General features: G+C 56.7%; 1 protein-coding gene across 1 annotated transcript; it reads right to left on the bottom strand.

Annotated features, from left to right (window-relative positions):
* Nucleotides 1-6,251: 6,251 nt before the first annotated feature.
* LOC138062710 (olfactory receptor 14J1-like) lies at nt 6,252-15,774 on the bottom strand. The gene is made up of 2 exons (XM_068921720.1): nt 15,270-15,774; nt 6,252-6,682 (listed from the first exon to the last, which is right to left on the bottom strand). Exons 1-2 carry the CDS (start codon nt 15,772-15,774, stop codon nt 6,252-6,254), a joined length of 936 nt encoding a protein of 311 aa, XP_068777821.1.
* Between the last annotated feature and the right edge of the window lie 463 nt (nt 15,775-16,237).

Here is a 16,237-nt window from a genome sequence, read left to right as displayed (position 1 = left end):
TAGGACAGTCCTCCATGTCCGGAGAGAGCAAAGTGTCCAACAGCAGCTCCCTCAATGAGTTCCTCCTCCTGGCCTTTGCAGACACACGGGAGCTGCAGCTCTTGCACTTCTCACTCTTCCTGGGAATCTACCTGGCTGCCCTCCTGGCCAACGGCCTCATCATCACCGCCGTAGCCTGCCACCACCGCCTCCACACCCCCATGTACTTCTTCCTCCTCCACCTCGCCCTCCTCGACCTGGCCTCCATCTCCACCACTGTCCCCAAATCCATGGCCAACTCCCTGAGGGACACCAGGACCATTTCCTATGCAGGATGTGCTGCCCAGCTCTTTTTCTTTGTCTTCTTATTTTCAGCCAAGTATTCTCTCCTCACAGTCATGGCCTATGACCGCTACGTTGCCATCTGCAGACCTCTGCACTATGGGACCCTCATGGACAGCAGAGCTTGTGTCACGATGGCAGCAGCTGCCTGGGCCAGTGCTTTCCTCAATGCTCTCCTGCACACTGCCAACACATTTTCCATTCCTCTCTGCCAAGGCAATGTCCTGGACCAGTTCTTCTGTGAGGTTCCCCAGATCCTCAAGCTCTCCTGCTCACACTCCTACCTCCGGGAAGTGGGGCTTATTGTGGTTAGTGTCTGTTTAATGTTTGGGTGTTTCGTTTTCATTGTGCTGTCCTACGTGCAGATCTTCACAGTTGTGCTGAGGATGCCCTCTGAGCAGGGAAGGCACAAAGCCTTCTCCATGTGCCCCCCTCACCTGGCTGTGGTTTCCCTCTTTGTCAGCACCTCATTTTTTGCCTCCCTGAAACCCCCCTCCATGTCCTCCCCAGCTCTGGATGTGGTGCTGGCTGTTCTGTACTCGGTGGTGCCTCCAGCAGTGAACCCCCTCCTCTACAGCATGAGGAACAAGTTGCTCAAGGATGCACTGAGGAAACTCTTTCAATGGGTACAGTGTCAGCACCAGTAACTGTCCCATGTGCATCTCCTCCTCATTCCCAGGGCATCTGGCATCAAGGCTCATGTCATTCTTTTTTTTTTTCCTTCTCTGATCCATTATTGCAAAAAAGAATGAAGAGTTTTGGTTCATGCCAATTCTCCTCAGAAGTCTCTCATTTGAATATAACCCAGAGGCCATGATGAAGCAGGAAGCCAGGCTTCCCCCTTCATCCCCCAGAGATGGGGGAACCTCAGAGCCTGCTAGTCTGAGCTCCCTCGGATGCCCCCAGGGCAATAAGGGGGAGTTTCTCTTTGTGAGGTCTCTTTTGTGATGCCAAGGGAGCTCAGGGGCACAGAGTCAGACTCAGACAAGTACAGACAGGGTGAGACCTTGGGTCCCATGTGCATTAGGAGAGCTCAGCTCCCCAGCTGCGGTCTTCTTCCAGGTGTGATCTTCTACACCTCTCCTGCAAGGGTGGCAGCTGGGTGTCACCGTGGGCAGGTCCCTTCCCTCTACAGAGCTCCAACACTCACAGTGGAGCAGGAATGGAGGGGAGGAGGGTCTGGACAAAGCCTCTGGCAACAGACCCTCTGCTGCGCAGGACCATCTTCCCACTACCACAGCGCACATTTCCTCACTGCTGCCTTCGAGTGGAGGCTGCAGACTTCCTGCCGACATGTCCACCAACAGCAGCAGGAATTGCTCTTGTCAGGGTTGCTCTCCTCATTTCCACCCTGTCCTGCTCTGCTCTCATGTGCGTAGATGGCCTCAGTGCTCTTGTAACATGGTGTTTCCATGGGGTGGGCAGTGAGTGGAGCCTCACAAAGTGAGGGATGGTCCATGGTGGAATAACCAGAAGGCAAAGCACTAGATCCGGGTATGCTTGGGGAAACGAGGGCTCTGCAGTGCCCAGAGAGGCAGTGGGGACCCAGGAGGTGTAGGGAAGGGGGACAGGAGAGTGATTCTCTCTCTGAGACATCTCCTGCCTTGACCAATGCCCCGGGCGTCACTCTGAGCACCATCGATGAGCACAGACACATGGCAGCAGTGTAATGGCACCAGTCAGTGGTGACGATCCCTGTCCAATGGGGTTTGCTTCCCACCCTGACCAGCTCTGCCAGGGCCAAGTCAGGAGTCACCTGATGGCCCCACGGCCCCACAGCCTACTCACCCTGCAGAGCAGCACCGCCAGCCTGGGGCCCTGCAGGAAGCACAGGGGAGGGGATGCAAGAACAGCCAGGCCAGCACGGACACAGTGACCTGGGGAAAGGCTCTCTGGGGAGCAGAAATGTCCCAGGAGAAAAGCAGGGCAGCAGGCAGAGACAGAAAGTGAGAACGAGAAACAGGTTTCTCTGGGCACCAGCTCGGGGCAGGTGCCTCTGTCCCCGGGGCAGCAGGAGGTGCTGGAGGGGCTGCAGGGCCTTGTCCTTGGGTCGTGTCGGAGTTATGCTGTTGTTGCGGCCCATGCCAGTAGTGCACGTGCACCACGAAAAGGGCATGTTGGATAGCCGTATGTGCCACTCAGAGATTCTTTAGCTGACCTGGGGGTTGTCTTCTTGAGGTGTGAGGGGGTTTACAAGAGCCAGCGCACACAACACTTAACAGTAAACAAACTTTATTCCTCCTCTAATAACAGCAACTATATATATATGTGTGTGTATATACATACATACATATATATATATATATATATATATATATGTATATATACAGCCACACACAATATTTATATACTGGTACAGAAAGGAAAATTAACAGTAACAACATTATTTCAAATCAAAGTGTGCAGCAACAAGAAAGACACAAAACCTTTAGAAAGGGGAACAAGGTCGTGGAAGGGGATTGATGCCCAAGCTACTAGACGGCTGCGGCTAGAGCTGAACCGACAATGGACACGGCTGGGGGGCAATAGCCCCAGAGGGAAGAAGTGGCACCTGCGTGCAGGGCCTGCTGCAATTATCCCTCCGGACGGGGTATTCTCTGATCCCGGGGATGGAGCAGCAGCTCCCTAGTGGGACTGGGACACACGGCTCTTGCTGGAAGAAGCAGTACTCAGTTAGAGGCCTCCTGGAAGACCCTCTGGACGGGGTGACATCTAATTGTAGGTTCGCGCAGTGCAGTGCTCCTACCCAATGGGAAGGGGTAGGGGTGCAGGGCTTGTGGAGGATCCCCGGGCACGCCGATCTTCAGCGAGTGTCCACCTGCCTTCGTGAGTTCAAGCTGTAGATCTCCAGCACGCACACATGTGGGGTTTTTTATGACTAGACTAATCCAGTGTGTAGTCACCCAGGACCTGGGTGACTGGTAACCTGGGTGACCTGGGTGATTAGTGACCTGGGTAACCTGACCAATCAAAACATGCACTTTCAATCCGGCCATTTGCATACCCGCTGCCTTGCCAGCCTCCCAGAAGGTTCCTTTGGTCGACAGCCCAGACCACCTCATCTGGGATGCCCAATCAACTTAAAAGGAAAGTAGTGGGGACCCGCTCCAGGTTATAGATAGAGCACGATGATTGGCCGTTCGTCTTCTAGTATGTTCCTATGGTGGGGAGGGGAGATAATTCACCACAGCATCCCATCACTCCATCCCATCCTCTGCATCACTCATCAAGGCAAACAGCATTGGCTCCAGTACTGGCCTCTGAAGAACATCACTGGTAGCCATTAGTCCATTGGACTTTGCACCACTGTTCTCCATCTTTGGAGCCAGGTGGCCTCCAGCTAATCTCCTGCATACTCCAGTGCTTACTCCTCCATTGCTTACTCCTCCATTGCACATATCTGCCCACTTTGGCGACAAAGGTGCTAGGGAAGACCATGTCAAAGGCCTTCCTCCATTCAAGCTATACACAAGCTATGCACAGCACTCCCCTTGTCCCCAAAGCCAGTCATCCCATCACAGGAGGTAATCTGGTGGGCCAGGTACAAGTCGCCCTCCATGACTTCATGCTGGCTGATCCCAGTCCCTTAATGGGGCTGGAAATCACTCCCAGGAAGATTTGCTTCGCAGGGGTTGAGGTGACAAGGAGCAGTCTGTCCTTTCCCAGAGGCTCTTTCTTGTCCTTCTGGAAGGTGGATGTCATGTTTGGGGGGAAGGTGTGGAGGGCTGGGACTGGAGAGCAGCTGTGGGGCGGTGCCAGCTCCTACCACACCGCTGGTCCCTGCGGTTTGGGGAGAGGGGAGATGGGGCAGCACGGGGGTGGTGGCATGGTCAGCAGAGGAAGGGCAGGGAGCAGTGGGGGCTGCAGCAAGGGGTCATGGACAGTGTTTCTGCAGAGCAGAGGTCACCACGTTCATCTCACATGTGAAAGGCCCGCACTGACCCCAGGCAGAAACAGGCCACTGCCCTGGTGCCCGGTGCCACCCTCCCAGCAGGACAGGGACATAGGAGGAGGGCGCTCTGCCTGTCCCAGTGCTCAGGACCTGCTCCCCGAGGCCGGCCCAGCTTTGCCTGAGGGGCCTCTTGGTGCTCGGCCTCTGCTCTGCCGTGGCTGGGGCAGGGACAAGAGCTCGTGGGGCAGGGCTGGGAGAGCTCTCCTGGTGGTTTCTCTTTTGCAGGGGAGCCGTGAGGAGCATCGGGGCTCCCAGTCGCACCCCATCCCTGCACCTGCGCACGGCCCCATGGCCCCACTGTGCAGGCACCGGCCAGGGCAGGGTGTGTTCAGGGCTGGGGACATGTCCCCCTGGCACTGTCCCCACCACAGCCCTCGGTGCCCCGTCCCCCCACAGCCCTCCTGCTCTGGCACCCTCCCCCAGCACCCAGACCCTGCCCAGCCCCGGCCGTGTCCCATGCGGGGGTCAGCGCAAAGCCATGGCCCGGGGTCTGCCGGGGTCGGGGCTGGGAGAGAGGCCGGGCAGGGCCGGCCGTTCCCCTCCATACAGGCACTGAGCCCAGCAGGACAGAGCAGCAAACCGGACGCACCCTGAAACCTGGGGTGGGCGACCAGGGTAGGGGGGATGTGTGTCTGCTGCCCCACCAGCCTCCCAGCTGGAACTGGCCCCAGTGGCACCAGGAGGCAGGCCACAGGGTCACTCTGGGTCCCTCCTTCTGGTGTCCAGGACATCCCCTACCCCCAGGCTGCCTGCAGCCCCCCGGGCCAGCCCCTCTCTCCACGACACCCCAAGGCCCCCTGCCCTGGGGCTCCTCCGGCCGCTCCTGCTGCCCCAGGGGCACAGCACCCTGCCCTTCCTGGACACACAGAGAAACACGTTCCTCTTCCTCCTTTATGCCTCCTTGCCAGTGCACAATTGCTCCTTTCCTCTTCTCCACGGACCTCCCTGCTCCCCGCAGAGCCTTTCCCCACCTCAGTGTGTCCAGGCTGGCCTGCCCGGCCCTTCCTGGACCCTTCCCTGGGCTCCCCACAGGGCCCTGGGCTGGCGGTGCTGCTGTGCAGAGGGAGTGGGCTGTGGGGCCACGGGGCCATGGGGTGACTGCACACTGGCTGGGGTTGTCACGGTGGGAAGTAGACCCAGCTGGACAGGCATCATTGCACCTGACAACCCCCACCGAGGGGTCTGTGGCCATGAACGATGCTCTGAGCAGTCACAGGCGATTTCTAATGGCTCAGGCTGTGTTCAGGTGTGTCCTGAGATAGGTCCCATGTTTTTTCATTGAAGGTGACATGAAGGACTCTCCAGGCTCCCTTCCTGTGCTTGCGAGATCCTCACTGACTATAGTGGGATTGCAGAGCTCTCACTCACCTGCATATTCATTGGTTTTGCCCTTTAGGTATGGGTGACTCCGGTTGACTTTGCGAAGCTCCATTCACTGCCCACCCCAGGGCACATGGTGCCCTTGGAGATGCCCTGGGCTCTCCTGGGGGCTCCATATTGCCTTTGTGAAGGACAGGCATCCATCTCCAGCCTTGTCAGATAGGAGACACCCCTTGACCATCCACCACCTCCAGGAGCCCTGGGCACCCACAAGTGACAGCTGAATCCAGCCCTCTTTTCCTAACATATCACCCCTTCAGCTCATCGTCCTAAGAACACAGAGAGCCCCAGAAAAGCAACAGGGTCTCTCAGGGTGAAAGTCCTCAAGCACAGTGTTGACTCTCGCTTTGGAAGGAGAGCCCCACCTTCAAGCACTACACTGAGGAAACCCTCTTTTGTTAGAGAGAAAGTAGCTCTGACACAGTCATAGGGAGAGTTACAAAAGGCCTCTGGGTCAGATTGACTGGGTTTGTACTGCTGAAGAAGTGGAAGGAATTCAGACCCTTCTGTACAAACATGATTATCACAGAGACAATGCGCAAAGCATAACAGTTGTTTGAGAGAAATCAGAAGCCCCTTATGAAACGGAATGGGCAGCTTAGTGCTGCTGAACTAGAACCAGCTGAATCCGTTTCCTCAGTACCTCCTGGAGCTCCTTGTTCCTCATGCTGTAGAGGAGGGGGTTCACTGCTGGAGGCACCACCGAGTACACAACGGCCAGCACCACATCCAGAGCTGCACAGGAGATAGAGGGAGGCTTCAGGTAGCCAAACAAGCCAGTGGTCATGTACAGAGAGACCACAGCCAGGTGCGGGAGGCACATGGAGAAGGCTTTGTGCCGACCCTGCTCAGAGGGCATCCTCAGCACAGCTCTGAAGATCTGCACGTAGGACAGCACAATGAAAACAAAACACCCAAATATTAAACAGGCAGTAACCACAATAAGCCCAATTTCCCTGAGGTAGGAATGTGAGCAGGAGAGCTTGAGGATCTGGGGAATCTCACAGAAGAACTGGTCCAGGACATTGCCTTGGCAGAGTGGCATGGAAAATATGTTAGCAGTGTGCAGCAGAGCACTGACAAAACCACTGGCCCAGGCAGCTGCTGCCATCCTGACACAAGCTGTGGTGCCCAGGAGGGTCCCGTAGTGCAGGGGTCTGCAGATGGCAACGTAGCGGTCGTAGGCCATGACTGTGAGAAGGGAACACTCAGTTCCAACCGAAAGGGAAAAGAAAAAGAGCTGGGCAGCACATCCTGCATAGGAAATGGTCCTGGTGTCCCTCAGGGAATTGGCCATGGATTTGGGGACAGTGGTGGAGATGGAGGCCAGGTCGAGGAGGGCGAGGTGGAGGAGGAAGAAGTACATGGGTGTGTGGAGACGGTGGTGGCAGGCTACGGCTGTGATGATGAGGCCGTTGGCCAGGAGGGCAGCCAGGTAGATGCCCAGGAAGAGCGAGAAGTGCAAGAGCTGCAGCTCCCGCATGTCCGCGAATGTCAGGAGGAGGAACTCATTGGGAGAGCTGCTGTTGGACATTTGCTCTGCCTTGCTTCAGGACACTGTCCAAGGAGGAACAGGCATTGACAAGTTAGCACAGGCTTCTCTGAGCCAAACCCATTGCCCTCCTCAGAGCAACCCCCACATTGCCTCTCTCCTTTACCTTGTTCTGCTCCCTTCCCTCACCTCTGCTTTGGGCTGAGTGTGCGGTGCAGAGCAGGGGCCTCTGCCCATGGGCTACAGAGGAGTCAGCCCTGGGCACCCTGAGCTGAGTGGTGGGGATGTGGTCTGGGAAGCAAGGGGAATATTCTGTTTTGCTCATTGGGAGAGATGAATACAGCGCTCATGCCAGCTGTGTCTGGAAGAGAAGGTCCCTGCGGGGGACGCATCTCTCCCAACCTTGTCCTCTTGATCGGAGCTGCCTGTATCTGAACCAGTCGCACCAGATCCCACTCCAGCATGGGAGAGAAACAGTGCAGTGAAGGCAGGGGCTGACCCAACCCTTCCTCAACCTCTCTGCCCCACTGACATGGACCCTGCCCTCACATCAGTTCACCCTCTGCACTCTTTCTTCAGGCACTGTCAGGGGAGTGGGAAGTTCCTGCCTCCGCTGCAGCTGAACCCCCTCCTTAACCCCAGAGAGCGTGAGAGCAAGAACCAGAGCAGCACAAAGAGGTGAGGAAACTGTGAGGACTACTGTGACGCTCCGACCACAAGGAAAGCAAGGAGCAAGACACAGACGGGCTCTCAGGAAAGCCTTCAGCTCACACAGCTGTGCTCACCACCTCCCAGACAGCAACCAGAGCAGGACAGTCACTCTCAGCCCCTTTGTCCCGCAGTGAGAAACAAAGCTCCGCTGGAGGTCAGGCTGCTGAGGAGGAGGCTCATGCCCTGCACCCCCTGGCCTGGAGGGCAGAGGCTCTGCTGGGTGGGAGAGGAGACACAGAGGGGCTTCCTTTAGAGGAACACGTCTGCACGGAAGAGGTTAACAGGGAGGTCTCCACATTCCCCCTCCCACAGCATTCACGTTTCTAGCTTCCTCTCTTTCACTGATCAGATCTTCCCTGCTCAGAGCTTTTCCTCCTGGGAAATGGGAGCTGCTTCTCTATCCCTCGTCTTCTCCTTGTCAGCGCTCACAGACCCCATGCAGAGTGGGGAAAGAGTTTTCGGAGGTTCCTCGCAGACCTCTTGATCTCTCTCTGTCAAGTCTAGGAATGTCAGTCTGTTGTCCAAACCTGGCAGCTCCTTTTCCAACCCTCCCACCTGCAGAAAGCAGGAATCGGAAAGCAGAGACTCAGGAAAGCTCCTGATCTTCAAGGCAACCCCTGCCATGAGTGACCTCCTGCAAAGGTCCCTTGGAAATACCATGGGGGTGAGCTGGAGCTGAGAGCAGCCCTGACCCACACAGCACCCTCTCGATAGCAGAATGAACCTGCTCTGAAGGGGGTCGCTCCTTCCACCCAGACCTTCTCCCCACAGTGCTGTGGGGAGCTCCCCGGGCAGGCTGAGGGCTGACCCACGCAGGCAGCAGAGTCACTGCCCCGGGCACACAGCACCCTGGGGTGCAGGGCTCTGCTTTGAATTACAGCCCTGCGCACACCTGGGGGCACTCCCTGGCTTCACAGCCCTGCACCAGCCCTGCAAGCAGGTAGCCCTCATGCCCTGTCCCTGCAAGCAGGTAGCCCTCATGCCCTGTCCCTGCAAGCAGGTAGCCCTCATGCCCTGTCCCTCTGACCATGTGGCAGCGCATCCCTGCTCTCAAGCACCTCCTGCTCCAAACAGCAGAAGCTGGGAGAGCCACCCGGACAGACGCTCTCAGCTGTGGAAGGTGCCAGCTGCAGAAGAACCCTCCGGGAACCACAGCAGCGGTGCCCTGCAGCCAGAGACTTACTGTGTTAGGGGCTGTGAAGGTTCCTCCCTGCAGTGAGCTCTCAGCCATCCTCCCGCTCCCAACTGCCTTTAACTTCTGAGTCGCTCATCTCCTCCTGGCCCCTGCAGGCAGTGCCCTGAGTCTTGCTGCTCCATTCAAAGGAGCTGCACCTGGACAGAGCTGTCTCTCTGCAGCGCCTGCCAGGTTGCCCTGGGCTCCGGCAGTCCCAGGAGCCAGGCCCAGCTCAGGAGCAGAGGCCCAGCTGAAGACGTGACTTTCTCTGTCCCCTGTGCGCCCTCGAGATGGTTCCAGGGCTCCAGGGCTCACAGTTCCCGAAAGGCAGCAGACTGATTCCCCCCTGACTGATTCCTCATGCTGTAATCTTCTCAGAGGCACCGCAAGTCAGGGGGAGCCATCTGCACACACACACACAGTAACAGCTGACACAAGAGAGCTTGAGTCTAGGGGACCTTTAGAAACTTGGGGAACAGGAACCTCATAAAGTTTTACATGGAGAAGGGGCAAGTCCTGCCCCTGGGGAAGGGTAACTCCCATGCATCAGGGCAGGTTGGAACCTTACCAGCTGCAGTGTGACCCTGAGGAGCAGGATGTGGGCACTGTGAGAAATACCATATGAGCCAGTGGGGCACACTCATTGTGAAGAAGGCCAGATGACCACGGGCTGCGTTAGGAGGAGTGTGGCCACCCACACAAGGGGAGCCATTATCCCCCTCAACACAGCAGACCTCCTGCAGGCAGGTGGGCTTGGAAGAGACTGTGAGGTTACTGGTAAAGGGTCAGCTGGTAGGCAAAAAGTCTAACCGGAGGGGACATTGTGGTGAGAGCCATTGTTTCTCAGAAGCTCCTTGGATGGTAGGAGGCACATGGCTGTAAAGATGAACGTGATGTCCCTTCTGTCTCTGCAGGTGATGGGCCAGCAGCAGGCACATTGCTGGGAAAGTGGCTGTGAGGTCACGTCTGTGCAAGCACCTGGTAGACCATTAGGAGGCCCATGGATTGGATGTGGCAGCAGCTCATTTGCTTGGATGCTCGTGGTGAGGTCACTGCTGCCTGAGTACCCAATAGGCTACCCACAGGCACAGGGCTAGGCTGCTGATTTGGTGGTGTCTCCTGTCTTTGCAGGTGATAGGCCAGCAGCAGGCACAAGGCTTGGATGTTGGTTGTGAAGCCCCCTCTGCCTTAAGACCTGACTGGAGAGCAGCAGGCACATAGCTGGTCACGTGCATGAGAGAAGCTGGAGGGCCAGCAGTAGGCCCCTTGGCTTGGTGGATGATTGTGAGGTGACTTCTGTGTGAGCAGCTGAGAGGTGAGCCTTTGGCTCAGGCCTAAGGCAGGTGTTTGTGAGGTCACTTCTGCCTGAGAATGTGGTTAGACAGCAGGCGCAGAGCCTGCTGACCCAGAGCCTGCAGGCACAGAGCCCTCGCCCTGCTGCAATGCTCTTCCCACTGCAGCTCAGGAAACCGGGGTGACCTTTGCCACCAGGACACTTGTCTGGCTCCTGCTGCTTCATGTTGTCTACCTGGACCCCCAGGCCCTTCTCTGCCAAGCTGCTTTCCAGCCACTTGGCACCTAGCGTGTCCTGGTGCATGGGGTTATTCTTCCTTAGGTTCAAGACACTGCATTTCCCTTTGTGGAACTTCCTGAGGTTCCCCTCTGTCCATGTCTCCAGCCTGCCAAGGTCCTTCTGAATGACAGGGCAAACATCTATTGTATCATGGCTGTATTTTAGGGGAGGATTGTGTCACAGAAGCTTGTAGGGCCTTAGGAGACCCAGGACCATGCAGGTGACTGTGAGGTCCCTTCTGTATCTGCAGGTGATGGGCCAGGAGCAAATACATTGGTTGGAAACTCTGTGAGATCAATAGAGCCTGAGTGCCTGATAGGTCAGCAGCAGGCCCTTGGGTTGGATTTTGATTGTGAGATCACCTCTGCCTTAGTACCTGATTGGATGGCAGCTGGCACCTAGCTGGATCATGTCCATCCAGGCAGTTGGCATGCCAACAGCAGGCACCAGGGCTTGGAAGATGATGATGAGGGTACTGGATTCTGACAGGCTGGTGGTCCCAAAATCTCCAAGGCCAGTTGGTGGCACATGACTGTGAAGGTGACTGTGAGGTCACTCCTGTCTCTGCCAGTGATGGGCAAGGAGCAGGCACATGGGTGGGACCTCACAATCAACAGTGTAGATGTGTCCCCCTTCCCTGTCTCTCCCCATCCTCCTACCTGTATCTCGTCTTGGCTGGGATGAGTGGTGGTGTGATGTGCTTCTTGTCCTCAGAATGGCTCCTTCCCAATGCCAGCCACTGAGGTTCTTTTAAAAGAGATGACCTCACTATCAACATCATAGCTGTATCACTCTCATAGTAGGACCCTTAATAGATTGAAAGTTATATTTTAAATCTTCTAAAAAGGTTGTATTTGTAATTTGTGTGTTCTGTCACTCATACTGTCCTTTGTGTGACCCTTAGTTAGTTAACCCTTGTGTCTCCCCTTATGTTATCAAATCATTGGTGGGGAGTGATTGTCTATCAAAGGGAACATTCTAGAAAGGTGACAGGCCTAGGCGCTAGTCAGCAATGGGTCCACATGCTAATGAAGAATCCAAAACGCACCAATAGGAACGCGGATCCGAACAAAGTGTGGCCAGTGGCAGTGTCTTGATGCCTGTGGTCATAGAGTGGTCCACCTATAAAGAGCCATGCGCCCCTACACTGGTGGGGGGGGCACTTTTCCTTGTGGGTGACCCAGGAGAAAGAAGACAAGCTGAAATCACAAAGAATGGCATCGGGGAGGAAGAAACCTGGGTGATCTTTCTCAAGACCTGAAGAAGCCAAGGGCATATTCCTCGACTGAAGACGGCTCCACCGGAGGCTGTGGGACGGCCAGAGGAGGAGGCCCACCACCAACGCCGGGCTTCAGGGACTCACCACACTCCCTCCCCACCCCTCCCGACCTGGGATGCCAGGTCAGAGCTTCAGGATCCTCATTTACCCGCGGACACGAGTTAACCCTGGAAGGGCGAAGCAGCACACCCTTTCTGGTGTGGCCTGCTTGATCGTAGGGCCTCTGGCCACGAGGCAGCACATTCTCCCCCCACTTGGCCTCCTTGGAGATGAAGAACTTCACCTGGGTGGTGGCACCCTCTGTTGAGGGTGGCCTGCTTAGGATACAGGTGCCTGGACCTGGAAGCGGCGCTCCCCACTCCGGGAGCGGCCTGTTTAACCCTGTCCCCCACAACCACCTTACCACTTTCGTGCGTATTCGTTGAGTGTCTTCTGAACTCAAACCTCTGTGTGTGCATGTGTATGTTTGACTATATAACTATTTCTGTTTACTTTTATACTGAAGCTGCAGGTATACCATCGTAAATAAGTTACTACCTTGTGGTTATATTACATTGTTATCAATATTATTATAGTTATTATCATTACCATTTATCAATTCAGTAAACTTTGTTACATACCTGTTCACCACCACAATTGAAAGCTCCTTCATAAGGAGTAGGGACACCTATACAACCACCAAAACCTGTCTAGTGTATGGAGCCTGCTGGATTACCTTACAAGAGCAAAACGCCTATGAACTGGTTCAGTCATTCTGTGGAGGCCTCCTGGCACACGAGTCCAGCTGGCAGAGCGTCAGGAGGAAGATGCAAAGGTCCCTGGCTCAGCCCTGGGCTTTGGAAAACTCTGTCACGCACCTCAAGAGGCTCTGAATGCCTCTTCCCCTCTGACCTGTGCTCCCCTCCTATGAGTCAAAGTGGAGTGCAGCATGGCCTGGGGACTCTCTTCCCCACAGGGAGGAGAAGGAGAGGGAGGGCCTTCACCAGCCCCACACTGCCCTTTCCACCCGTGGCCTTGGCACCTGTGTGTGCCTGGCTCTGCCCACTTGCCTTCCCCACACTCCCGGCTGCACTGGAACCCCATCCACATCCCGGCGCTCCCACCCTCGAGCTGCCGTCCACCCCGAACCTGGAGCCCGGCCACCCACAAAGGCATCGCCCGGCCAGTGCCCCGGCCGTGCAGCCGAGGGCAGGGGTCTTCGCCCCAAGTCCCCTGCTCCTGCCCTGCTGCCGGCACCGCTGCTGCTGTGGCCAGGTCAAAGGCTGCTGGTGCCAGACGGCCCCGGGGCCTGAGGCAGCTCCAGCTGCCAGCAGGGCTGTGCTGGAGCCGGTGAGGAGCGGGCTGCGGTGGGGCTGGCAGCGCCAGGGTGGGTGGGCAGAAGGCAGCTGCCCTGGGCCCCGCTGCCGCTGGGGCTGGGGCTGGGGCTGGGGCCAGCTTTTGCCTGGGCATCTCCCGGAGGAGCCGCTGCATGGGATCCTCCAGCTCTGCCCCGGCAGCAGCACGAGTGCTCCGGGGGCTGGAGGGGACGTGCCCAGATGGGGGCAGGGGCAGGGGCTGCCCGGGGGGAGCCCCGAGACCTTGTCCGGGCAAGCAGGGCTGGAGCGAGGAAAGCCAGAGCTCAGCTGGAGCTGGAACCAGACCCCTCGCACATGGCAAGGGCTGGAGTACTATTAAATAACCATTAAATGATCCCCCAGAGACTTGGGGATGGGGGCAGCCAGCCCCTGCCCAGCCCAGGCTGTGCCCCACGCGGGGCTCAGCAGACAGCCGTGCTCCGGGACCTGCCGCGGTCCGCTGCAGGAGAGAGGCCGTGCAAGGCTGGCCTTGTCCCCTCCGTGGGGATGCGCAGAGCTGCAGGAGGACGCAGCTGGCCATGCACCACCCCACCGCTGGGGGAGCAGCCAGCGCTGGGAGGGGTGACGCGAGGGGCTGCTGCGGGACGATGGGCCTGGGGCAGCTTCCCCAGGGTGGGCAGGCAACGCAGGCAACAACCTGGGCTCTTCTCTCCTGCTCCCTCCAGGTCCTCCCAGCCTGGCGCTGGCCCAGCAGCAGTGCCCGCTGTAGGGGGCTGCAGAGCTCTGGGCACTCGCTCCACAGCCCCAGCCCCTCGCAAGGCCACAGCAGCTCTGTGGGGCAGAAAGGGGGCTCAGCTGCCCCACCAGCCCCAGGGCTGGTGGTGCTGCCCTGCAGGACCAGCAGGCTATGGGACCATGGGGTGACTACCCATTGGCCGAGCTGCTCAGGACAGACCCAGCTGGACCAGCATCATTGCACCTGACCAGCCCCTCCCCAGGGTCTGTGGCTGTGCAGGATGCTTGGAGCAATCACAGGGCTTCTCACACTGCTCAGCATGTGTTCAGAGGTGTCATTAGACCCAGCCCTCTCCTTCTCCTGAGACTGCAGTGCACACACGGCCCCTGAGGTTCCCCTGTGCTCTTCTGCTGGCTCCCATATTCCCTTCCAGAGGGATGGGCATCTGTCACCCACCCATTGATATGTGGGGCAGTCCCAGCAGATACCCCTTGGTGACTCATCCTCCCCAGGGGCCCTGGGCCAACCACAAGTGACACCTGAATCCGGACCTCGCTCCCTCACACGTCACTCTACCAGCTGCTGTCCCTTAGCCCATGCAAAACCCAGGCATGGCAACAGGGCCCTTTTAAGTGCAATTCCTTGAGAACATTCTTGGGGCCAGCTGTGGAAGAAGAGCCCAAAATTCAGGCACAGTGTTCAGGAGATCTCCTTTTATTATAGGGATGCTAAATGGGAGACCAGTTCTGATATAATGACGGTAGATTTACAGAAGGCCTCTGGGTCAGACAGACAGGGTTTGTGCCTCTGGAGAGGTGGGAGGAATTCAAACATTTGTGTAAAAACTTGACTATCATAGACAAAACAAAGCACAGCAGTTGCCTGAGACAAAACGGACATTGCTTGTGAAGAGAAATGGGCAGCTTTAGTGCTGCTGAACTAGAACCAGCTGAATCAGTTTCCTCAGGGCCTCCTTGAGCTCCTTCTTCCTCATGCTGTAGAGGAGGGGGTTCACTGCTGGAGGCACCACCGCGTACACAACAGCCACCACCAGATCCAGAGCTGGGGAGGACATGGAGGGGGGCTTCAGGTAGGCAAACATGACAGTGCTGACAAAGAGGGAGACCACGGCCAGGTGAGGGAGGCACATGGAGAAGGCTTTGTGCCTTCCCTGCTCAGAGGGCAGCCTCAGCACAGCTGTGAAGATCTGCACGTAGGACAGCACAATGAAAATGAAACAGACAAAAAATAAAAAAAGACCAACCACAATAAGCCCCACTTCCCGGAGGTAGGATTGTGAGCAGGAGAGCTTGAGGAGTTGGGGAACCTCACAGAAGAGCTGGTCCATGACATTGCCTTGGCAGAGAGGTATGGAAAATGTGTTGGCAGTGTGCAGGAGAGCATGGAGAAAACCAGTGGCCCAGGCGGCTGCTGCCATCTTGATGCAAGCTCTGCTGTCCATGAGGGTCCCGTAGTGCAGGGGTCTGCAGATGGCAACGTAGCGGTCGTAGGCCATGACTGTGAGGAGAAAATATTCAGTTGACATGAGAAAGATAAAATGAAAGACCTGGGCAGCACATGCTGAGTAGAAAATGGCCCTGGTGTCCCTCAGGGAATTGGCCATGGATTTGGGGACAGTGGTGGAGATGGAGGCCAGGTCGAGGAGGGCGAGGTGGAGGAGGAAGAAGTACATGGGGGTGTGGAGGCGGTGGTGGCAGGCTACGGCTGTGATGATGAGGCCGTTGGCCAGGAGGGCAGCCAGGTAGGTGCCCAGGAAGAGCGAGAAGTGCAAGAGCTGCAGCTCCCGTGTGTCCGCAAACGCCAGGAGGAAGAACCCATTGAGGGAGCTGTTGTTGGTCATTTTACTCCCTCTGGGTATGGGGTGACTGTCCAAGAAAGAAGAGACATGGAGAAGTTAAGAGAGACTTTGCAAGCAAACTGCCTCCCAGAACGTCCCACTTGGCATACAACCCCCTACTTTGCCTCTCTCTTTACGGAGGCGATCTCTGTGCTCTCTCCCTTGCTTCTACACCACTTTGCAGTGGCTGAGTGTGCTGCTGTGAGCAGCAGGGACCTCGGCCGATCGGCTCCACAGCAATCAATCCTGCTGTACAGTAGTGGGACTGTGGGCACAGGAGCGCCTAGCTCTGAAATTCACAGTTTCTCTCAGGTGAAACCCACTGCTCATGCAGAAGGGCTTTTTTCAGCATCTTCACTCCAATTTCTAAAGACAGGGGGTTGAGGAAAGGAGTTTTTAGGATTTTAGAGTTTATTTTCTTTGGTGTGTCCTGGGCAGTGTTCCTCAAAGGTAGAAATCCTTGGCA

The sequence above is a fragment of the Struthio camelus genome, chromosome 29 (genome assembly GCF_040807025.1).
Source record: "Struthio camelus isolate bStrCam1 chromosome 29, bStrCam1.hap1, whole genome shotgun sequence".
Taxonomy (NCBI): Eukaryota; Metazoa; Chordata; class Aves; order Struthioniformes; family Struthionidae; genus Struthio; species Struthio camelus.
Note: the sequence above shows the minus strand (reverse complement) of the source record. Positions and strands in the feature narration are given on the sequence as shown.

Excerpts from the sequence above, each read along its gene's own strand:
- LOC138062710 (XM_068921720.1), bottom strand. The coding sequence starts at position 15,774 with ATGACCAACAACAGCTCCCTCAATGGGTTCTTCCTCCTGGCGTTTGCG. Across the intron at positions 6,683-15,269 it reads TTCCATACCTCTCTGCCAAG|GCAATGTCCTGGACCAGTTC; the intron begins GCAATGTCATGG and ends CACTCTGCCAAG.